This window comes from Chiloscyllium plagiosum, unplaced genomic scaffold (genome assembly GCF_037043375.1).
Source record: "Chiloscyllium plagiosum isolate Xiang-an unplaced genomic scaffold, Cpla_swu_hap1 HiC_scaffold_14, whole genome shotgun sequence".
Lineage (NCBI taxonomy): Eukaryota > Metazoa > Chordata > Chondrichthyes > Orectolobiformes > Hemiscylliidae > Chiloscyllium > Chiloscyllium plagiosum.
Window position 1 is genome coordinate 25,059,466 of NW_028270152.1, and position 25,177 is coordinate 25,084,642.

At 41.0% G+C, this 25,177-nt stretch overlaps 1 protein-coding gene across 3 annotated transcripts in view; it reads right to left on the reverse strand.

Moving 5' to 3' along the window:
* The window catches only part of stab1 (stabilin 1), a 276,631-nt gene that overhangs the window by 128,313 nt on the left and 123,141 nt on the right, over positions 1-25,177 (reverse strand). For all 3 annotated transcript variants that reach the window (XM_087994200.1, XM_043707873.2, XM_043707874.2), the window contains 7 exons: positions 19,869-19,962; positions 17,763-17,921; positions 14,664-14,759; positions 12,951-13,046; positions 12,759-12,806; positions 6,926-7,062; positions 331-442 (listed from right to left, as the gene is read on the reverse strand). In XM_087994200.1, coding sequence (XP_087850326.1) covers positions 331-442; positions 6,926-7,062; positions 12,759-12,806; positions 12,951-13,046; positions 14,664-14,759; positions 17,763-17,921; positions 19,869-19,962 — 742 coding nt within the window. The remainder of the gene's footprint in view (positions 1-330; positions 443-6,925; positions 7,063-12,758; positions 12,807-12,950; positions 13,047-14,663; positions 14,760-17,762; positions 17,922-19,868; positions 19,963-25,177) is intronic.

Here is a 25,177-nt window from a genome sequence, read left to right on the forward strand (position 1 = left end):
AGTTGAGGGTATAGTGAGAAAGGTGAAACTAAACTTTGCTGTGTGTTTAACCACAGCAGAACAGCACTCTGCTCTCCTTAAAATGATAAATAATGATTCAGTCAATATAAATTATATGTTTCAAATTTCAATCCTTGTTGATAAATTAATCTTTTTTGTTTTTTAAAAAAAAAATTTCCTGAAAATTGTCCTATGCTTAAAATGAGTAAGACAAGTATGGGGGTGTTGGGGGCATTGGCAGGGGACTGGATGATATATTACAGTCTTTCAAGGAAGGAATTTTCAACTACACTATATATTAAGCATGAAATGTAAAGATAATTTACTTACGCCATTTTCATTCTTGATTAATAACCTGGTAAATATGTTCATTGTTGGTAACTTCTGTCCTTCATATTCCTTTAAATCATCAACAGCAAGTCTACCCATAATAAAATGTGACCTATAAAATACCAAGTGCTAGAATTACACTAGTTGTAAATTTGCTTGCTTGCTTTGTTTCAACTGTTGGAAATCATACTTCAGAGAACCCAAAGGACCAGTTACAAACTTGAAAATAATTAGCACCATAATAAAACTGTTTCTTTTTAAGAAAAATACTAGATCAGATCTTTCTGAGTCTGGAGGAAGAGTCACTGGAGCCGAAATGTTAACTCTGATTTCTCTCCACAGGTGCTGCCAGATCTGCTGAGCTTTTCCAGCAATTTCTGTTTTTGTTTCTGATTTTCAGCATCTACAGTTCTTTCAGTTTTTATGTAAAACAGATCTTTTCCTCTTCGTTGTCTGTGGGATGCTTTTATTGCATTCTCTTCATTAAAAGAGAAAAGAGGATGGACACAATTAAACGATCAGTGTCTTGATTATAAATGGAAACAGAACTTTGAATAATGCTGATATGTTGCCTTTGCCAGTGTGAATTATTGCTACTAATTCACACTGCAATTTGTTTTATTAGTTCATATAACATTAACTGTACTTGTTATATTGACAGTGAATGCAAGTTCATAACCCTCCAAGGCAAGTTTTACTACACATATTAAATCCAATAGGCTTTTAAAAGTGAGAAAACTGCAGTACTGGATATATCCAATGAGATCGGCAAATTCAGCACCAAGAAGCACAGGGATTAGTTTGATGAAAAAGACAAGAAAATCCAAGATCTGCCGGCAAAAGAAAGGTCAACCATTTGGCTCATCTAGCTCAGTCAACCAGCCAAGAAAAAATGATAGCTGACCATCAAGCAGGCAGCACCCTTCGCTGTCAACTGAGGAATATCCATAATAACAATTATTGTACTTGCAGAAGAAACTCAACTGTATGCTAATACTGGCTGGACAATTAGACAACTGAAAGGAGGTCGGTGGGAAGGGCAACAAATATCGCCACTCTCAATGATGGGGAATCCCAGCACGTAGGGCAAACGTGAGGACTGAAGTATTTGCATACATCTTCAGCCAGAAGTACTAAGTGAATAATCCATCTCAGCCTCCACTTTCAATATCCAGAACCACAAATGCCAGTTATCAGCCAGTTCAATTCACCCCATGTGATATCAAGAAACAGCTGAACATACTGGAATCTGCAAAAGCTATGGGCCCTGACAATATTCCAGCACTGAAGACTCATACTCCAAACAAACTCAAGCTGTTGTAGTTAACAACTGGCATCTGTACAACAATGTGAAAAATAGCCCATGTGTATCCTATCCACAAAAAGCAGGAGAAATCCAATCTAGCCAGTCACCACACCATCAGTCTAATTTTCATCACCAGTAAAGTCATGACAGGGATTGTTAACAGTGCTATCAAGTTTAGGGTGTAAGTTTGCTCGCTGAGCTGTAAGTTTGATATCCAGACATTTCATTACCTTGCATTCACTGTCAATATAACAAGTACAGTTAATGTTATATGAACTAATAAAACAAATTGCAGTGTGAATTAGTAGCAATAATTCACACTGGCAAAGGCTTATATCAGCATCATTCAAAGTCAGGATATCAAACCTACAGCTCAGCGAGCAAACCTACACCCTAAACCTCAACCTGAGCTACAAACCTTCACAAACCTTGCGAGTACTATCAAATGGCACTGGGAAAGGAATAATCTTTTGTGGTTGTGAGTATGTTTGCCAAGCTGGGAGGTTGATTTGCAGATGTTTCATCACCTGTCCAGGTGACATCCTCAGTGCTATGGAGTTTCCTGTGAAGCGCTGCTGTACTGTGTCTTCTGGAATTTATTTGGTTCCATTTCTGCTACTTCCGGTTACCAGTTCAGATTGTTCATTGTAGTGGCTGGTATATTGGGTATAGATCTATGTGCTTGTTGGTAGAGTCAGAGGATGAATGCCATGCTTCTAGAAATTCTCTAACTGTCCTCTGTTTGGCTTGTCCTATGATCATTGTGTTGTCCCAGTTGAATTTGTGGTTCATATATTCTGTGTGTATGGCTACTAGGGACAGCTGGTCATGGTGCTTAGTGACTAGTTTGTGTTTGGGGATATGGATTACTAGTTATCTGCCTGTTTGCCCTATATATTGTTCTGTGCAGTTTTTATGGGTGGCAAGGTGGCTCAGTGGTTAGCACTGCTGCCTCCCAGTGCCAGGGGCCCGGGTTCGATTCCCACTTTGGGTGACTATCTGTGAGGAGTTTGCACATTCTCCCCTTGTTCTGCGTGGGTTTGCTTCAGTTTTCTCCCACAATCCAAAGATGTGCAGGTCAGTGAACCGGCTATGCTAAATTGCTCATAGTGTTAGGCCCATTAGTCAGGGGTAAATATAGAGTGGGGGAATGGGTCTGGATGGGTTGCTCTTTGGAGGGTTGGTGTGAACTTGTTGGGCTGAACGGCCTGTTTCTATACCATAGGGAATCTAATCTAATCTTTGCATGGAATCTTATAAATTGCATCTGTCTTGCACATGATTGGTTTAGGGTCTTTTGTCCTGGTGAGTTGTTGTCTGAACGTGGCTGTCGATTTATGGGCTATCATGAATCCCAGGTTCGGAGATGTGTACCTGTCAGTTCTGTGATGTTTTTTATGTATGGTAGTGTGGCTAGTGAGTAAGGTCATGGCATGTCCTTGTTATGTTGCTTGTCTGTTAGGCATCTGTGGATGAAGTTGCAGGGATATCCATTCTTGGTGAAGACTCTGAACAGGACAAGCTAAACATAGGACAGCTAGAGAATTTCGAGAAGCATGGCACTCATCCACAACCCTATCAACAAGCACCTAGACCCATTATAGTGGCCACTACATCAAAAACTGGAACTGGCAATTGGAAGCAGTAAAAATGGAACCAATTAAATTCCAGAAGGCATGAACAGCAGCACTTCACAGAAGGCTCAAAGCACTGAAGGTGTCAACTTCCCAGCTTAGCGAACATACTCAAAACCACGACAATCGGCACCCAACCTACAAATCTTTACACACACCTTGAAGGACTAATCTGTTCACCAACACTCAGTTTGGATTTGACCAGGATCACTTCACTCCTGACCAAATTACAGCCTTGGTCCAAACATGAACAAAAGAGCTAAACTCCAGAGGCAGGAGTGACTGCCCTTAACAAGAATGTAGCATTTGACCAAGAGGTGCATCAAGAAACTCAAGCAAACCTGCAGTCAATAGGAATCAAGGGTAAAACTCTTCATTGGCTTCAGTAATACACAGCAGAAAGAAAGATAGTTGTAATTGTTGGATATCAATTGTCTAGTCACAAAGACATCTCTTTGCAGAAATTCCTTATGGTAGTGTCATAGACCCAACTATTTTCCATTACTACGTCAATGATCATCCTTCCATCAGAAGACCAGAGTAGCAAATTTCACTGATGAATGTACAATATTCAGCACCATATTCAGCAGCCCACATCACTATACAAAGACCTGGACAACATCAAAGTTTGGGCTGATGGTAGCAAGTAACATTGTGCACACATGTCAGGCAGTGGCCATTTCCAATGAAAGAAAATCTAATCATCACACCTTGACATGCAACTGCATTGCCTTTTCCCCACTAACAACATCCTTGGGATTACCATTGACTAGAAATTGTATTGCATCGGGTTGAACATTATAAAATCTGTGGTGGGTAACTCACTGTCTCCCCAGTGCTGAAATATCATCTACAAAGCACATTAGGAAAATGATGGAACACTCCCAATTTGCCCGGATGGGTGTAGCTCCAGTGACACTCAAGAAGCTTAACATGACAATTTAGGACAAAGCAGTCCACTCTACTGGAATCCCATCCACTAACTTGAACATTTTATTCTTTTTGCCACTGACACAGTGGCAGCAATGTGTATCATCTGCAAGATGAAGTGCATTAAATCATCAAGGAATCTTGGTGAACAGATTCCAAACTCATGGTCTCTACCACCTAGAAGGACAAGGACAGCAAATGCATGAGGACACCACAGCTACATATTTCCCTTCAAGTCACACACCATCCTGATTTGGAACTATGGCATTGTCACGGGATCAAAATCCTGGAATCCCCTTCCTAGCTGCACTGTGGGTGTTACTACACCCCAAGGACTGCAACAGTTCAAGGAGGAAACTTCACCACAATCTTTTCAAAAGCAATTAGGGATGGGCAACAATGTTCCCTCTCACTTTCCTGTTGCTGCACAGACATCTGAAGGCCATGTCGGACAGAGACTTCGGGAACCAAAAGTCAGTGTGCCTGAACAGCAATCGTCATGCGTAGACTCTCTGAGTGGGTATGTGGCTGCACAGTGTACAGGAAACATTTGTAAAAGATGAACGAATATAAATAAACCTTCTACAAAGCTCTAAAATCTGTTAATTGACCAAAATATCAAAACAGAACAATCCTGAGGAATACCGACAGATTACCAATAAGGAGCCAGAACACATTAAAATACTCTTCAGTGTCAAGTGCATGCAACTGCTATAAAGAATATCCAAAAGCAGGCTTTCAAAAATGAAATGGATAGGAGCTAAACTCTGGCGGAAACTTTATATTTTTGACTAAATTTCTCTTATACTCAAAGATTTCACTCCTAATTAATCATTTAGGAATTCTTTGCTTTTTTTTTAATATTCTGTCTAATCGTTTGGCATGCAACCTATCTGAAGGTGGTGATAAGTTGCCTTCTTGAACTGCTGGAGTCCTTGGAATGTAGTAACACCTACAGTGCAGTCCATGTCCTGTAAGTAGACCTACTATGTCATTATGGAGGTGGTTCCAAGATTTTGACTCAGAAATACTGAAGGAACTGCAATGCATTTCCAACTCAGTGTAATGCATTTCCAATGCATTCCTAGTTCTTCCTGTACAATTATAACACTGGCATTTAGACGACAATGTGGAAAATTGTCCAGGTATGTCCTGTACACAAAAAGTAGGACAAATCCAACCCGGCCAATTACGAATCCAGCAGTCTACTCTCGATCATCAGTAAAGTGATGGAAGGTATCATCAACCGTGCTATCAAACAGCTCAGTAATAACCTGCTCAGTGATGCCCAATTTGGGTTCCACCAGGGCCACTCACCTCCTGGCCTCACTATAGCCTTGGACAAAACAGTTGAATTCCGAACAGTGACTGCCCATCAGGGGCACATTTGACTAAGTGCACCACCAAGGAGCCCTAGCAAAAATAGAGTCAATGGGAACCAGGGGAAAATCTCTCCACTACTTCACCACCATCTTATGGGCAAATGAGGAAGGGCAATAAATACTGGAACATGCAGTAACGTTCACATCTCAGGATGCATAAAAAAAAGGCAACTGCACTGGGTAGGCCATGTTGCTGCGATGGATGACAACTAATTGCCCAAGATCATATTGTGTGGAGATCTAAATATTGGCAAATGGAACCAAGAGACCTCATACGAATAATTCGAAAACTCTGTGAAAAAGTTCCTATGTACCATGGTGTTGATGAATTTGAGATTTTGTTAATCTGATGATCTGCTATCTGATTCGCATTAGATTGATTCCAATTTAACACTTGGATCTAATATAATGCTGCAGCACCTATTCTGTTGCATTTCAAAATTATGAAAGATATATATTCAACTGCTATATATATCAGTAAGTACAAACTTGATATTGTCAACAATCATCAAGTATTACTTTTGTGGGCCTCAGATTACCGTCATTCTTCCTGGATGCTCTAACATCCTTCAACATTCAGGATGTCACTTGTTTCTACAGTTCCTTCTCATCTGCACATGCGATATATGACATCAAACAGGATATTTACAAATGGAGGATTAGTGATGGTACTCTGTGAATTAGTAGGAGTTCGGTGCGTACAAGTGCAAACCATCTGTCTTACATGATGTGTTTCAAATGCATTCACCTGACGAATGAAGTCCCATATGAGAAAGTAAGATGATAATGCAACATCAGCAGAATATTTTGTGTTCCATAAATAAGAACAAACATTGATCTAGGGTGTTTTTCCACACATGAAGGGAAACATAGGGTCCTTCCCAATCAAATAGTTAAAAATAGTGGAAATCAAAAAATTCTTGTCAATTTGTCAAAACTACCAGTCACACTGAAATATGAAAACTGCCAAAAATAAATACTCTACATAATTTTCTGCAGAACATGCAGCACTCATATGTGTGTAAATTAATTCCGAACAGAGATTTGATTACATAAGATATAAATGCTTATGTCCATCTGGCTTGTTAATAAAAGATCATTCAGCCCCTACTATAAGTAAATATGCAAACAGATGTGATATGTGGAGCTAAGCTAAGACAAGAACTCTCAATTCCCAGTCTGTATTGATGTAACTAATCTTACACAAGTTGGCAATTTTGAGCATTATAAATGTTGGTATAGATTAGCTACACATTGAATGAATTTGGTAGGCTACTGGTGAAACCAGACAATAAAATGTTTAAACTAAAGAAAATAAGACTATTTTTGCAAAAGTATCTTACTTGACGATGGACAGTAATCTGTCTGTCTGTTCCCAAGATTCAATGGCAGCCTTCTCCATGTTGTTTATGGCAGTCTCTGATGGCACGAGAACAGTCATATTAGCTCCTGCTGGGAATTCCATACTATGCAAGGACTTCTGTTTCAAGAACAAGGAGGGGGGCAGAAAAGGGCAAATGAATCTGTAATTACCTCATGTACAAAATAAATTATTACATTTTTGATCACAATGCAACACTGCAAAATGATTGCATTTTACTCAGATTCCTCTCTTGATCATTCAAATAATTGTGCCCTGTTCCTTCTGAACTGAAGTGTAAGTTTACATACTTTCTGCTATTACAGCAAATCCAGTGCTCAGACAGAAGCCTTTGACTTGCTTAGTTAATTGGATGTAATAATCCCCTTGTAGTCAATCATCTAGTCATTAAAAAATAGAGGAGTAAATACTCAGTCAAGCCAAGGTTAGAAACTAGAAACAATGTTTATTATAATTAAGACACAAGCAAAAGGCAATATGTGTGATGAACATATCTAAAATACTTTCAAATTTTAAAAATGCCAAAACTAGGAGATCCCTCACTAATTCCTTCAACAAAGCATGGTATGGATCGAAGTTCACAAATTTATGTGAGAGCTTTCATTGAAACCATCAAAACTTCAGACATTTGATCAAGTTTGCAAAACTGGAACAGACTCAGCATGATATTTTCTATCCATTGTGATGCTTAAACAGTTAATCAAATCATAGTTACATTAGGATGTCAAATAAGTACACAATTTAACAAGCTGGGATCCTCGCATGTTGTGGCATTGGGGTGGTCATGGGACTTTTTGAACGTGAAGTGTAGATCACATGCATTATTTTAAAGTAACACATCAGATCACAGGGATTTCTAGATTAAAAACAAGCTGCATCTAGTTTTCCTTTAATAATTTAATAATTGCATGAAGTACTGGTAATGGAGTTGATGACTACTCAAGGCAATCAATCTCATTTCACGAGTCTACAACAGACTCAGAAATGTTACAAGAATAATCCAAGTGGACACGAACTCAAGATAGGTTTTAGGATCTATTAGCGCAAAGACACTTGTTCTTAAACATGGTACACTTGCTTGGGATTTAGGTAAAAACAAGGACTGCAGTTGCTGGAAACCAGATTCTAGATTACAGTGGTGCTGGAAAAGTACAGCAGTTCAGGCAGCATCCGAGGAGCAGGAAAATCGACATTTCAGGTAAAAGCCCTTCACCAGGAATACAGGCACAGTGCATTCAGATAAATGATAAATGAGAGGAGGGTGGGAGTGGGGAGAAAGTAGCATAGAGTACAACAGGTGAATGGGGTGGGGATGGAGGTGATAGGTCAGGGAGGAGGGTGGGGGAAGGTAGCAATGAGTACAATGGGTGAATGGGGGTGGGGATGAAGGCGATTGGTCAGAGAGGAGGGTGGAGTGGATAGGTGGAAAGAAAGATAGGCAGATAGGACAAGTCATGGGGACAGTGCTGAGCTGGAAGTGTGGAACAGGGGTGAGGTGGGGGATGGGGAAATGAGGAAACTGGTGAAGTCCACAGTGATGCCCTGGGGTTGAAGTGTTCCGAGGCGGAAGATGAGGCGTTCTTCCTTCAGGAGTCGGGTGGTGAGGGAGCAGCAGTGAAAGAGGCCCAGGATCTCCATGTCCTCGGCTGAATGGGAGGGGAAGTTGAAATGTTGGGCCACAGGGCGGTGTAGTTGATTGGTGCAGGTGTCTCAGAGATGTTCCCTAAGGCGCTCTGTTAGGACGCGTCCAGTCTCCCCAATGTAGAGGAGACCGCATTGGGAGCAGTAGATACAATAAATGGTATTGGTGGATGTGCAGGTAAAACTTTGATGGATGTGGAAGGCTTCTCTGGGGCCTTGAATGGAGGTGAGGGAGGTGTGGGCGCAGGTTTTGCAATTCCTGCGGTGACTGGGGAAGGTGCCAGGAAAGGAGGGTGGGTTGTTGGAGGGCGTGGACCTGACCAGGTAGGTACGGAGGGAACGGTCTTTGCGGAAGGCGGAAAGGGGTGGGGAGGGAAATATATCCCTGGTGATGGGATCCGTTTGGAGGTGGCAGAAATGTCGTCGGTTGATGTGGTTTATGCAAAGATTGGTAGGGTGGAAGATAAGCACCAGGTGGGTTCTGTCTTTGTTACGGTTGGAGGGCTGGGGTCTGAGGGCGGAGGTGCGGGATGTGGACGAGATGTGTTGGAGGGCATCTTTAACCACGTGGGAAGGGAAATTGCGGTCTCTAAAGAAGGAGGCCATCTGGTATGTTCTGTGGTGGAACTGATCCTCCTGAGAGCAGATACAGCTGAGGCAGAGGAATTGGGAATACAGGATGGCATTTTTGAAGGAGGTAGGGTGGGAAGAGGTGTAATCCAGGTAGCTGCGGGAGTCGGTGTCAAGTCAGTCGTCATTAATGGAGATGGAGAGGTCCAGGAATGGGAGGGAGGTGTCAGAGATGGTCCAGGTAAATTTAAGGTTAGGGTGGAATGTGTTGGTGAAGTTGATGAATTGCTTAACTTCCTTGCGGAAGCACGAGGTGGCGCCGATGCAGTCATCAATGTAGCGGAGGAAGAGATGGGGAGTGGTGCTACGGTGTAACTACGGATGATGGACTGTTCTACGTAGCCAACAAAGAGACAGGCATAGCTGGGGCCCATACGGGTGCCCATGGCTACCCCTTTGGTCTGGAGGAAGTGGGAGGATTCGAAGGATAAATTATTGAGGGTGGGGACCAGTTCAGCCAAACGAATGAGAATGTCGGTGGAAGGGTACTGTTGGGGACATTGGGAGAGGCAGAAACGGAGGGCTTGGAGGCCCTGGTGGTGTAGAGGGATTGGATATCCATGGTGAAGATGAGGTGTTGGGGGCTGGGGAAACGGAAGTCTTGGAGGAGGTGGAGGGCATGGGTGGTGTCTCGAATGTAGGTGGGGAGTTCCTGGACTAGGGGGAATAGGACAGTGTCAAGGTAGGTAAAGATGAGTTCAGTGGGGCAGGAACATGCTGAGACAATGGGTCGGCCAGGGTGGTCAGGCTTGTGGATCTTGGGAAGGAGGTAGAACTGGGCAGTGCGGGGTTCCTGGACTATGAGGTTGGAAGCTGTGGGGGGAGATCTCCAGAGGTGATGTGGTTCTGTATGGTCTGGGAGATGATGGTTTGGTGATGGGGGGTGGGGTCATGGTAGAGGAGGCGGTAGGAGGAGGTGTCTTCGAGTTGGCTTCAGCGGTGTAGAGGTCAGTGCACCAAACTACCACTGCACCCCCTTTATCCGATGGCTTGATGGTGAGGTCGGCTTTGGATCAGAGGGAGTGGAGGGCTGCACGTTGTGAGGTTGAGAGGTTGGAGTGGGGGAGTGGCGTAGACAGGTTGAGGTGATTAATGTCCTGGCAGCAGTTGGAAATGAAGAGATCAAGGGCTGGTAATAGGCCAGCACAGGGTTTCCAGGTGGATGGAGTGAGTTGGAGGCGGGCGAAGGGGTCCTTGGAAGGTTGGCAGGAGTCCTGATTGTAAAAGTAGGCTCAAAGGCAGAGGCAGCGGAAGAAGTGTTCGACGTCACGGCGTATATTAAATTAGTTGATGAGTGGGTGGAGGGGGATGAAGGTGAGTCCTTTGCTGAGGACTGAGTGTTTGTCCTCAGTGAGGGGGAGGTCTGGAGGGATGGTGAAAACTCGGCAGGGCTGGGAGCTGGGACCCGGTGTGGGTGTGGAGCTGGGAGTGGGGGTGGACCCTGTAACTGGAGTGGGTGTGGTGATGGGGGGGTTTGAGATTTAGAAGATTGCTAGGGATTTAGAAGATTAAAAAAAATCAAAACACTATTATCTTTCCAATTCCAAAGAGTGTGACAATTGCTCATGCAGTTAGCATGTTATTGCAAATATGTGAAAAAAATTGTTAGAAAAACATTTGCGTATCCTCACCATCCTGAATCATGTAACAATTTCCTGTCTATATGATTCCTGGTGCTATTAGTGGTTCTTGTACAGAAAGCAAAATTTAAGCCACTCATCAGAAGTACTATAGCCATTTGGATACAGAACTGGCTCAAAGGTAGAAGACAAAGGGTAGTGGTGGAAGGTTGTTTTTCAGACTGGAGGCTTGTGACCAGTGGAGTGCCACCAGGATCGGTGCTGGGTCCTCTACTTTTTATAATTTACATAAATGATTTGAATGCGAGCATAAGAGGTACAGTTCATAAGTTTGCAGATAACACCAAAATTGGAGGTGTAGTGGACAGCAAAGAGGGTTACCTCAGATTACAACAGAATCTGGACCAGATGGACCAATCTGAGAAGGGGCAGATGGAGTTTAATTCAGATAAATGCGAGGTGCTGCATTTTGGGAAAGCAAATCTTAGCAGGACTTATACACTGAATGGTAAGGTCCTAGGGAGTGTTGCTGAACAAAGAGACCTTGGAGTGCAGGTTCATAGTTCCTTGAAAATGGAGTTGCAGGTAGATAGGATAGTGAAGAAGGTGTTTGGTATGCTTTCCTTTATTGGTCAGAGTATTGAGTACAGGAGTTGGGAGGTCATGTTGCGGCTTTACAGGACATTGGTTGGGCAACTGTTGGAATATTGTGTGCAATTCTGGTCTCTTTCCTATCGGAAAGACGTTGTGAAACTTGAAAGGGTTCAGAAAAGATTTACAAGGATGTTGCCAGAGTTGGAGGATTTGAACTATAGGGAGAGGCTGAACAGGCTGGGACTGTTTTCCCTGGAGTGTCGGAGGCTGAGGGGTGACCTTATAGAGGTTTACAAAATTATGAGGGGCATGGATAGGATAAATAGACAAAGTCTTTTCCCTGGGGTCAGGGAGTCCAGAACTAGAGGGCATAGATTTAAGGTGAGAGGGGAAAGATATAAAAGAGACCTAAGGGGCAACTTTTTCACGCAGAGGGTGGTATGTGTATGGAATGAGCTGCCAGAGGAAGTGGTGGAGGCTGGTACAATTGCAACATTTAAGAGGCATTTGGATGGGTATATGAATAGGAAGGGTTTGGAGGGATATGAGCCAGGTACTGGCAAGTGGGACTAGATTAGGTTGGGATATCTGGTCGGCATGGACGGGTTGGACCGAAGGTTCTGTTTCCATGCTGTACATCTCTATGACTTTACTGATTGAAAGGTGAAACGTTATTGTGATCTGTAATATGATGAAACAACTTACTGGTACAAACAAAGGCATATTTGTTGTTTCATATTACTGGAGGCTTCTACGGTGGTTCTCTTTCTATTTTCTTCATAAGGAAACAACTTGTGCTGAATATCATACATTGACTGGGGGTAAAATTCAATTTGCAAAGAGTGCAAGATGCTTGGTTGAAGACTGTCACCCTTTCTAATACCACCCCCATTTTCACTGGAAAGGTAGGTAAGGCACTCTATACAATAGTTGGCCAGATCACTATCAACTATTGTGTTTCCTCTCCAAAGATGAATATTATCTTCAAGGAATCAAGAAGATCAAGAGTCCTAGCTGCTGCTATCCGTGAAAACATTCCTTTGGCTGGCTTAAGGAAGTTTGGTAATTGCAGTGAAATAGATGAGAGAACACCATCAGAGATTGACGGAGCTGGGTTTCAGTGAAATTTGCCAACTCACAACATAACAGAAAGCAGAAAGCAAAAGGTGAAAGATCACATTAATAATGCAAAATAGAATCTTAAATAACAAGAAATAACCATACTCAGAAGGAAACAAAAATCGGAAGATTTCAATTACATGAAAGTATGGATGTTTAAAAAAAAAGTTGTGAACATGTTCCTATTTCTAACTTATATTTGAAGTTAAAAATAAAATGTAGAGTACATACCTTGAGCCAGTTATTGAATCCTGAAAAGTAGGCACTTGATGCAAGCTCCTTCAAGATAAATAGAGAAACCTCAAATGACAAAGTAGATGAGCATGGTACAATAAATATGGATCAGGTATTTAAGAGTTGCCAAAGTAATAGGATTACTTCTTCAAAATTAGGTATTACAGTGTTGACTTATATTTTACTTACTGTTAGAATGTCTCCAAAGCACTTAATCCCATCTCCAGCATAGCCTTTAAGGCAGGTACACTTTCGATTTCCATTCTCAGTCGGTTCACATTCAGCCTATAGACAGAAACATTTAACTTTCATGATGGTTTTCACAAGCCACTCGTTTTATTTAACACATATGAAATTTAGGCAGGAACTCCTAACCACAAATACAGGTTTTCAAATCCCAAGCTTTACTTTCACATCCTTTAATCAACCCTTATTGGGTAGTTTTCACAGTTCTTGGCTGGATGATAGATGATGCATTACACAATATGGTACTATTTAATTTCAGAAAAGGCCCCATATTCTCCCTTCTCTTTACTACTGTTGTCTTTACTAGAGAAACAGTTAGCAAAGCATACAGCATTACCAATGGTCGACCTGACTATTGTGTCATTGCAAGCTTGAAGGGAATTAACGTAAAAAAGGGAATGAATGACAAATTTTAAAAAAGGCTTTAACAGATCATATTTTAAGGATCTTCACATGGTTGGATATTATATGCTCCAAAGGGCCTTGTATTAGAGGTCAGGTGGTTAGCCCACCAGCTTCCCACCCACCCCGGAGCTCACCCCCATAGCACAGAGTATGGGTGGATTCTGAAATTGGCAGCCGGCCTTTGATATGTAAATAAACAACTCTAGGTCAACTGAGCTGGATGAAAGCTCGCTTGTTTCCAATAATACACTGCCTGTGCCAAAGAGCAGGTGGCATAGACAGATGGGCAGTAAAGGGAATCCCATTTTGTAAAGAATATATTTAAGATGGTAGGAAGTACTATCTTTGGTGGCTCCTCTCTCCCAACAAGAAGGTAAAATCCTCTCCATTCTACCCATACGTACATTAAGGACTGTCTTGCCATTCCATCAAACCCTTCTGTTATTTGCCAAAACTACCTATCCAAAACCTTATCACCCTTCAGAATCTTTTGGGTCTGCCTGCAGTCCCAGCATTGCCCACAGGAAAGCTCTTGTACTGTCAGTTGCCAGCCAATCAGATTGATTAGCAGCTCCAAAAGGTTAAACTTTGACCCATTGAGGACCAGAAGTCCCATTCTGCACCAACCTAGGCCACCCATAGTGTGTTCTGGTTGCAGAACAGGCTTCCTGTTGGCCTGTTGACTTGCTGCCCACTTTTGTTCCAGGCAATAGAGGGGTGGGGTGAGCTATTTGCCCCCACACCCTCCCCCACTCTGAAATTTTATGAGCATAATTTAGAGCTACTACAAAATTTCACCTCTGTTGGAAGGTTGAAAATAGCATCACTTCCATTTGAAGAAGGGTCACCAACCCTGAAACTTTCAGTCTGCTTTCTTTCCACAGATGCTGCCAGACCTGCTGGGGAGGTGTGTTCGGCCAGTTCTTTGCTCAGTATCAGAAGAGGAGCCATTAAAAATATTAGTTTCTTATATGAAAGACCGGGAGTAAGGGATTGTTCTGCTTTAATACTGTTGATTGATTTGAAATAGCCTTGATGACAATGTTGGATCTTTGTGAGAAAAGTTATCTTCTCTTTTCCGGGAGAAATCGTTACAAATAATTTACCAGAGGAGACCAAAGACATCTTGATGCATCAAAATCTTTCTACCAAAGTTATTTCATAAATATGCTGAATACTGAATACTCAAATTAATATCTGAGATCCTGGAAATGAAAGTACGAGATTATGATAAATTGATATTTTTCTTACCATTACATGGCATCCACCATTCTCTTCCAGGCATGGATTAATGAGAGTGCACTTCTTGCCATCACCAGCATACCCTCTCTTACACGTACAGCGACTCTGTTTCCACAGGATGAAATAAAATGATGGTTATGAAAATGTGGCACTTTTTTGGCATCACTAAAACATTAAAGGGATTGCAATCACATAAAGGAAAGGTTGAGTTTGTGTGTTTAATGCTAAAACCTTGACGACACAATTCAAGCAGTTTACATCACAAATGGCCCACAAAATGTTTTGGCAAAAATTAGATGCTGGATTTCCTAAAATAAAAGTTAAGAGGTAAAGTCACTATAGTCTTACCAGACCATAGGACTGCTCTCTCATTAGAGAGAGATTACTGGTGGTGGTTTAACCTGAGAGTCACTACGACTCAGGCAAGGGAAAAGGTTGTGAGGAAGTGTCCTTCATGCTAAACTCAATCCCCTTCCTTTGAATAATTTATTCAAATGGAAACAAAGGGAAGGACCATGCTAAATCTGAGTAAGAACCCATGATGAGTTAAGGCTGGGTGAGCCCCTCAGGGAAGGGACTATAACCTGAATCTATCTTAGGAAACTCTATGTGAGTTCAACAGAGACCCTCATATTGGAATAGGACAGATTTTACACATTTTGAAAAATAAGGACAAGATTAGGTAAGAGAAAATCAAGGTGCCGTGTAAGGAGAAAATCCTAGAAAATATTTAAAAGAGCCACCAAGTATTCAATAAATATGGAATTATTAAATCTGAAATGGGATTTCAGGAATAATGAATTAGTTAAATTAACAAGAAATTGGCAAAGATAGAATTATTAGGAGGGATGTAAATCTTAATTGGATAAAAGTGAGACATTATATATTGAAGGGAAGCTAGCAAATAGAATAATTGAACTGAGAAAGGACATTGTGCTTGCAATTATCTTGTGACAACTCATCTGGCTCCTCCACCAGCAGAGGCTCTATTCTCTCAAGATGATCCCAGAAACCTCTGCACTAGGCCAGGAGCTGGCACATTCATGATTCCAGCCTTATTTTAATCTACTCTGATTACCTCCAGCAGAGATTAGAGACATTATTTTATATCATTCATTGATGGGATTTAATACCTGCTGGTGAGGCCAGCATTTATTGCTCATCCTCATTTGCCATTGAGGAGGTGGTGGTGAGCTGCTTTCCTTGACTGCTGGATAGGTCACATGTTTTTCTGACCTAGTCAACTTGTGTGCTGTTATCTCCTCATACGGTCATCCGTATTTTAAGCCCCTTTTCATTATATATCTTTATCATTAATGAACGGCAAAAATATCAAGGGATACATAACACAGCACTGCAGAATGATATTAGTCACTGTCGTCTGTGGTCACAGCCTTTCCTGTTCATCAATGCCTGTTGCTTTCTGTTGGCAAGACAGATAGTTTCAGATTTCAGAGGAGGTACTGGAGGTCTTAAAAAATTATAAAGAGGAATAAACCTCTGGGACCTGATCAGATGTATCCGAGGATGTTGTGGGAAGCTAGGGAAGAATTGCAAGGCCCTAAGCAGAAATATTTGTATCATCTACAGTCGCGGGTGAGCTGCTGGAGGACTGGAAGGTGGCTAATGTTGTGTCTTTATCTAAGAATGGACACAAGGAGAAGTCGGGAAACTATAGCTCGGTGAGGCTGACCTAAGTGGTGGGTAAGTTGTTGGAGGGGATTATGAGAGACAGGATCAATAAGCATATGGAGAGGCAAGACTGAATAGGGATAGTCAGCAAGGCTTGGTGCATGGGAAATTGTGTCTCCCAAACTTTATTGAGTTTTTTGATGACGTGACCAAGAAGCTAGAAAAAGGCAACACAGTAAACATTGTCTACATGGACGTTAGTGAAATCTTTGATACAGTTGTGCATGATATGCTGGTGAATAAAGTTGGATCACATGGGTTTCAGGGAGAGCTTGCCAATTGGATACAAAATTGGCTTGACAGTAGAAGACAGAGGGTGATGGTAGAGAGTTGTTTTTCAGACTGGAGGCCTGTGACCAGCCAAGTTCCGCAGAGATTGGGGCTGGGTCCGCTTTTGTCATTTATATAAATAAATTGGATGAGAATTTTGGAAGCATAGTTAGTAAGTTTGCAGATGACACCAAAATTGGTGGTATAGAGGATAATGAAGAAGGTTATCTAAGATTACAAAGGAGTCTTGATCAATTGGGCCAGTGGGCCAAGGAGTGGCAGCTGGAGTTTAATTTGAGTAAATGCCACATGTTACGTTTTGGTAAAACAAACCAGGGCATAACTTCTACAGTTAATGGTTGAGCCCTGGGGAGTGATGTTGAATAGAGAGACCTAGGCATTCAGGTACATAGATCTTTGAAAGTTGCATCAAAGGTAGGTGGTAAAGAAAGCATTTAGCACTCTTGCCTTCATCAGTCAGAGTATTGAGTATAGGAATTGGACGTCACGTTGTTGTTGTACAAGATGTTGGTGAGGCCACTTCTGAGTACTATGTACAATTCTGGTCACCTTGCTATAGGAATGACATTATTATATTGGAGAGAGTGCAGAAAAGATTTATAGGAATGTTACCGAGATTAAGGGATTGAGTTATAAGGAGAGGTGGAATTATTTTCACTGGAGTATAGGAGGTTGACTGTTGATGTTACAGAGGTTTATAAAATCATGAGGGGCATAGGTAAGGTGAGTAGCAAAGGTCTTTCCCCTAGGGTAGGGGAGTTCAAAACTAGAGGGCATATTTTTAGGGTCAGATGAGAAACATTTAAAAGGGACCTGAGGGATAAGTGTTTCACATAGACAGTGGTTCGTATGTTGAATGAACTGTCAGAAGAAATGGTAGATGTAGGTACAGTTATAACATTTAAAGACAAATGGACAAATACATGAATAGGTAAGGTTTAGTGGGATGTGGGACAAACCAGTGGGACTAGTTCAGTTTGGGAAAACTGGTCAGCATGGATGAGTTGGACCAAAGGGTCTGTTTCCATGTTGTATAACTCTATATAGTTGTTTGTTTTACTTTACAATTCATCTAATGATGTTCTTGAAACAAAAGGAAGAATGAATTAAATCAATAAGTAGTACCTGTGCAGGTCCAATATACTGACAGTCAGCATTATCATCACAACCTCCTCGGGTGTTCAATAAGCATTCATTTATTTCAGTGCAAACTCTCCCATCTCCAGTCCATCCAGTGTTGCATAGGCAGGTTATATTCCCAGGACCTAGACTGAAACACTCTGCCTACCATAAAAATACAAATATGTAAAGAACGTCAGAGCATTATCTACGGTAGCTCTGCAAAACCCCCATCACATTGACTCAGGGCTTACATTTCAAATGTCAGTCTTAATCTCTATGGGTTTATTGGCCTCAGTACTGTTGCAAATAGCTGTCATTGTTAGTTTTAAATCTGGATCGTTTATTCACTTTACAATAGAATGGCAAACAGAACGGTATCAAATAGCCAGGGCCTGATGGTAATAACAAAGTTCAAAGTGTGCACGCACCAGGCCAACTTAACTATGACATTCTCATATTGCAACTCACGCCAAGTTAAATATTGTTCAAAGAATAGAACAAAAAGGAAATCCTAACTTGGCATTCTAATACTGTGAATGAAAATGGAATCACATGTTCCAATTATTCAGAACAAATGAGTAATGCAAAACAATATTTTCACATTATGAAATAATTAAAGAATCTGATGCCTGGAGAGTAGCCCACATCAAATCTTTTGCAAATCCCAACAGGACTGAAAGCTGTGAGAGTAATGTACCATTTACCTCTCTTAACATGGTTGACGTAGGACACAAGAGCTGCAAGAACTTATAGGTAATTATTTTTTCTTTATTCTTTCACGGAATGTGTGCATTGCTGGTAAGGACAGTGTTTGTTGCCAATTCCACATTGCCCTTGAGCTATTAGGACCATTTCAGAGAGCGGTTACGACAAAATTGCTGTGGATCTGTAGGCTAGACTGGGTAAGGACAACACATTTCCTCCCCTAAAGGACATTAGTGAAGCAAATGTTCTCTTTACAACAACCAGTGAAAGTTTCATGGTTGCAATTACTGAGACTAGCTTTTAGTTCCAGATACTTATTAATTGAATTAAAATTATACCAGCTGCCATAATGGAATGAAAACCCAAAACTTTACGTTGAACATAGTCATAGAGTCATAGAGATGTACAGCCTCCGATGCTCCAGGGAAAACAGCCCAGCCTGTTCAGCCTCTCCCTATAGCTCATATCCTCCAACCTTGGCAGCATCCTTGTATATCTTTTCTAAATCCTTTCAAGATTCACAAAATCTTTCCGATAGGAAGGAGACCAGAACTGCACGCAATATCTGAGATTCCAGTCCAGCATCGTACCACTGCACCACCATCTCCACAAATGCATTAAGTTTTGCATATTAGGTGTGTATTTTTACAATATCCTTACTCTCAGTTACTTCAAATTGAAAGTGAATGCATGTTTTTACATCATCGTGTGCCTATTCTGGATATCCTGAATCAACTCTTTCCAAGTCTCTGAAAATAAAGTTCTGAAGCATCCACTAGGGAATGCACATAGGATCACTTGGTTCCTGTGGTTAGTTTATTTGTGGGAAAATCTTTGTCCTTGAATTGATTCCTAGCAGCACAATAGGATAACAATGTCTTCACTCCATTGTAGCACCATTTGTTGATATTGCAAGATATCATTCCAGTCAAGAATTCGGTATATTTAATAGGCTTCAAAATATCAATAAAATTACAAGAGACAATATTTTGAAGCCCATCTGCATGACTGCTAACTTTCAATTCTGCTTCTTCTTCAATAATTTCCAAAATTCCATCACATATTAAGTCCAATTCATCCAAAAACTGTTCAATAGAAATATCCCACATTAAGGTCACATACTTATCAAATCTATGCCTACAGGCCTAAAATTGATTTCCCCTCCTGCATTCTCAATCTCAATACCAGTTCCTTCAAAGGTATCAATCCAATTTACCTTGCAAACTCATCCAGTCTTAAATTCGAAAGGGTGACATTTGATCCTCGCCTCACCTTACCTCTGCAAACTGTGCTCTTTGATTCTGCCTTAGAGATGTTAATCTAATCAACAGGAGTTAAAATTGTTGAATTAGGATCCTATACAGTCGCCTGACAACAGACAAGAGAAACAGTAGCCTTGCTTACATTCTCAGCACATCCTCCTCGATCAGGCTTTTTACAAAGATCCTCTTCTCGACAGGAAATCCCATCACCCTCGTAGCCATTCTTACATACACATCTGCAAGAACATTAAATTAAGAAATGATTTCCAATAAATACTGTCTGATCATTCAAGTAATTGATAACAATTAGTTTAGAAACTGTAAGACAAGAACAAGGGCAGATAATCTATATGTCTGAGCAGGAATTTTTCTAGACATGAGTATAAATCACACAGTAGAGGTAATAATGACTGTTTATAATTCCACTTTGTGAGACTCTACTCTGAAAATGTAGCCTCACTGAACTTGCTTTATAATATTTAGCTGCTCATGTAGCATCTCTTTAAGACATTAACCACTGCTAAAGGGAAGTGAAGCAAATTAATGCATCATGCGGTCAATTAAAAACTTATTACACTTGCCATTGGATAGTTCTCTAAATTGATAGCAGCTTGACTCCTTTTCACAGAAAAATGTCAGATTATCTAAAGAAAATCATTGGGAATTTTAAAAATATATTCTTTCATGGAATGTGGGCAATGCTTGCAAGGCCAGCATTTGTTAGCCACGCTGCTAAGAAGTCAGTTCCAGGATATAATTTTCAGTCAGAATGGCATATGGTCTGGAAAGGAATTTGCAGCTCCTGGCATTTCCATGCTTTTGCTGTCCTTCTAGCTGGCAGAGGTTGTGGTTTTGAAAAGTGCTGTTGAATGAGCCTTGGTAAGTTGTTGCAGTGTATCTTGCATTTAATATACACTGCTGCCACTTCGCATTGCTGATGAAGGCAGTGAATGTTCATGGTGATGCTTGGGCTGCAATCAAATAGGCTGCTTTGTCCTGGTCAGCATCAAACATCTTGAGTGTTGCTGGAGCCGCATCCATCCATGCAAGCGGAGAGTATTCTATCTCCCTAACATGTGCATTGCAGATAAATGCATCGGCTTTGGGAAGTCAGAAAGTGAATTAACACAGAATTCCCAACCTAAGACCTGCTCTTGTAGCCACAGTATTTACATGGCTAGTCCACTTCAGCTTCTTATCAATACTAACCCATAGAATGTTGGTAATAAGGGAATCAGCAATAGTAATGCCATTGCACATCAAAGGGAGATTTGATTCTCCCTTGTTGGGAGATGGGCCTCATCTGGCAGTGTGTAGTAAATTTTATTTTTTATTTTTCAGCCTAAACCTGACTGTTGTCCAGGTCTTGTTGCATATTGGCATCATGTTACTGCAGGTTTGGGGACATCTGAATGGTACTGAATAGTCATCAGTAAATGTATCAATTTCTGACCTTAGGATGAGATAAAGATCATTGAAGAAGTAGCCGATAAAGGTTGGGCCTAAGATTCTACCCTGGCAACTCTTGCAGTGATGTCCTGGAGCAGAGATGAATAACCTCCAACAACTAAGCCATTTTCTTTTGACACAAGTCATTGGAGAGTTTTCCATTAATTCTCATTGACTCTAGTTTTGCTAGTGTTTCTTGATATCATGCTCAGTCAATACTGTCTAATGTGAGGGTGTCACTCTTTCCTCCCACATTGAGTTCAGTTCTTACATTAATATTTGGATCAAGAATTCAGGAGCTGTGGTTTTGGCGAAACACAAACAGAAATCAGTGAGTAAGTTATAGCTGTCTAATTGCTACTTGATAGTATTGTTGGTAACTCCTTCTACTGTTTGCAAATGATCAAGAGGAGGCTGATCAATTGGCAGATTGGAGTGATCCTTCTTTTTGTGGCCAGGACATTTCAGGACAATCTTCCATATTGTTGAGTAGATGCCAGTCAGTACTACGGCCTAAATATCATCAAGGCCCATAGTTCTTGCAGTACCTAGTGCCTTCAGCAGTTCTTAGATATCACTTGGATTGAATTGAACTGGCTGAAAATTGTTATCTCAGATGTTGGGGACTTCCACAGAAAGCCAAGTTGGATCATTCACTTGGCATATCTGGCTGAAGATAATTGCAAATCCCTAAGCATTTCCTTTTATCCTAAACTGCTGTGCACCCCCTTCATTAAGGATGGGGATGTTTATGGAGCTTCCATCTTCTGTTTAATTGCCAACCACAATTCATAACTGGATTGTGGAGCTTTGATCTGATCTGATAGTTATGGGATTACTTAGCTTTTTCTATTGTTGGCTGCTTTTACATTTTGGTATGCAATTAGTCCAATGTTGTAGCACAGGTTGAAGTCTAATATTTTGGTACACAAGTGCTGCTTTGGCATACACGCCTACATTCTTAATTGAGCCAGGATTGATCCTTTGACTAGTTGTTGGTGATAGAGTTAGTGATATGCTGGGCCATGAGGTTACATATTGTGGTTGACAGACCATAGTACCTCATAAGTACCAATTTTAAGCAGTTCTGGGTCTATTTCATCTAGCACAATATAGTAATGCCACAAAACACAATGGATGGTACACTCAGTGTGAAGTTAGGTGGGGGTCATTGTTTTCTAAACAAGATGCAGAGGTCATTATTACCAACAATCTCATAGACAAATGCATCCAGTAGGTTGGTGAGGACAAGGCCTAGTAGGTTTTACTCTGTTCTTATTTCCCAAGGTCCATTCAGCTTTACCCACTTGACATAGCTAGCTCTATTAGCAGTGGTATTACTCAGTCCCACTCTTATTAATAAACATTTGAAGTCTATCTCTCAGAGCACATTCTGTATCCTTACCAGACACAGTGCTTCCTCTGTGTGGTTTTCAACATGGAGGAATGTTGATTAATCAGTGTAGGAGGGTGGTAGGTGATAATCAGGAGGCGATTTATTGCCAATGTTTCACTCAATGCTATGAGACTTCATGGGAGTCTGGAGTCAATGTTGATTCAAACTGCAGTCAACTGTGCCACTGCTATTGGTCTGCCTTGCTAGTGAAACAGGACATATCCAGGGATGATGTTGGTAGAGTCTGGGACATTTGCTTTAAGATATAATTCTGTGAGTATGATTATGTCAAGCTGTTGCTTGAGTAATCTGTGTGAAAGCTTTCACAATTCAGGCACAAGCCTCCAAATATTATTAAGGAGAACTTTTGGAGGGTTGACAGGATGCTGTTCTGTTATTGTTTCCTGTGCATAAGTTCACATGAGGTGGTTTGCCCAATTTTGTTTCTTTCTGACTTTTCTATCGCGTTTGATACAATTGCCAGTCAATGGATAGCATAGACAAGATGCCAGGTCTTAACTGTTCTGTTAACATTTTCATGTTCCATCAATTTGATATCAAATGTATATCAATCGTGGGTAACTGTAAGCAACACTTTGATTTAACTTTACCACATGCACTTTTACCTGTTAAAACTTTTGCTCATTAACAGCTCTATTAAATTGCATTTGGCGCAGGTAGTTCAATTGTTTATCAAAAGAGTATAAAGGGACATTTACATTAGACATTATGTACATGGTAACATTTCACACCATGAATAAATCTAAGCTGAATAAGAATTAGCTCCAGCTCCATCTTTCACCAGTTCGATAATAGGAGTAAAATGTTACATGCAGTAATAACAGCAATTATTTCAGTATTAATAAAATAATATAATACATTTTCATTTTATATTAACTGGCACTGTGTGTTAAAGATGCCAAATAAAGTTTGTTGGCTAACACATCAACAAGGATGCACAATTGCCAGGTTTTTTAAAAATGTTTTAGAAAGAATTAGAGTTTTGGTTTGAGTCCCATCTCCTCCGTTCATATTTAACTCTAATTTTAAGTTTTATTTTTCCTCAGAACTTTAGTTCTAATTTCTAGTAGTTCTAGGGGATTAATTTGGGAACACTGATCACAATTCCATAAGTTTTAGAACACTCATGGACAAAGACAAGAGTGGTCCAAAAGGAAGAGTTTAAATTGGGGGAAGGCCAATTATACCAAGATTCGGCAGGAGCTGAGGAATGTAGATTGGGAGCAGCTGTTTGAAGGGAAATCCACATTCGATATGTGGGAGGCTTTTAAAGGGAGGTTGATTAGAGTTCAGGAGATTTCTATTCCTGTGAAAATCAGGGATAGAAATGGCAAGATTAGGGAACCATGGATGACAGGTGAAATTGTGAGACTAGCTAAGAGGAAAAAGGATGCGTATATAAGGTCTCGGCGACTGAAGACAGACGAAGCTTTGGAAGAATATCAGGAATGTAGGACCAATCTGAAATGAGGAATTAAGAGGGATAAAAGGGGTCATGAGATTTCCTTAGTGAGCAGGGTTAAGGAAAACCCCAAAGCCTTTTATTCAGATATAAGGAGCAAGAGGGTAACTAGGGAAAGGGTTGGCCCACCCAAGGACATTGGAAGAAAGGTATGAGTGGAGTCAGAGAAACAGGTGAGACTCTTAATGAGTACTTTGCATCGGTATTCACCGAGGAGAGGGACATGGCGGATGTTGAGGTTAAGGATAGATCTTTAATTACTCTCGGTTAAGTTGGCATAAGGAGGAGGATGTGTTGCGTATTTGAAAAGACATTAAGGTGGACAAATCCCCAGGTCTATCCATGTGATCTATCCCAGGTTACTGAGGGAAGCGAGAGAGGAAAGAGCTGGGGCTTTAACAGATATCTTTACAGCATCCTTGAACATGGGGGAGGTCCCAGAGGACTGGAGAATTGCTAATGTTGTCCCCTTGTTTAAGAAGGGTAGCAGGGATAATCCAGGTAATTACAACCTGTGAGCCTGATGTCAGTGGTAGGGAAGCTACTGGAGAAGATACTAAGGGATAATATATATTCCTATTTGGAAAAGAATGGGCTTATTAGTGATAGGCAGCATGATTTTGTGCAGGGAAGGTCATGTCTTACAAATCTAATAGAATTCTTTGAAGAGGTGACAAAGTTGATTGATGAAGGAATGGATGTAAATGATATATATATGGACTTTAGTAAGGCGTTTGATACGGTAACTTATGGTAGGCTGATGAAGAAGGTGAAGTCACATGGGGTTCAGGGTGTTCTAGCTGGATCGATAGAGAACTGGTGGGACAACAGGAGACAGAGAATAGTAGTGGAAAGGAGCTTCTCAAAATGGAGACCTGTTACCAGTGGTGTCCTACAGGCATCTGTGCTGGGACCACTGTTGTTTGTGATATACATAAATGATTTGGAGGAAGGTGTAGATTGCCTCATTAGCAAGTTTACAGATGACACTAAGATTGGTGGAGTAGCAGACAGTGAAGGGGACTGTCAGAGAATACAGCAGAATATAGGTAGATTGGAGAAATGGCAGATGGCGTTCAATCCAGACAAATGCAAGGTGATGCATTTTGGAAGATGCAATTCA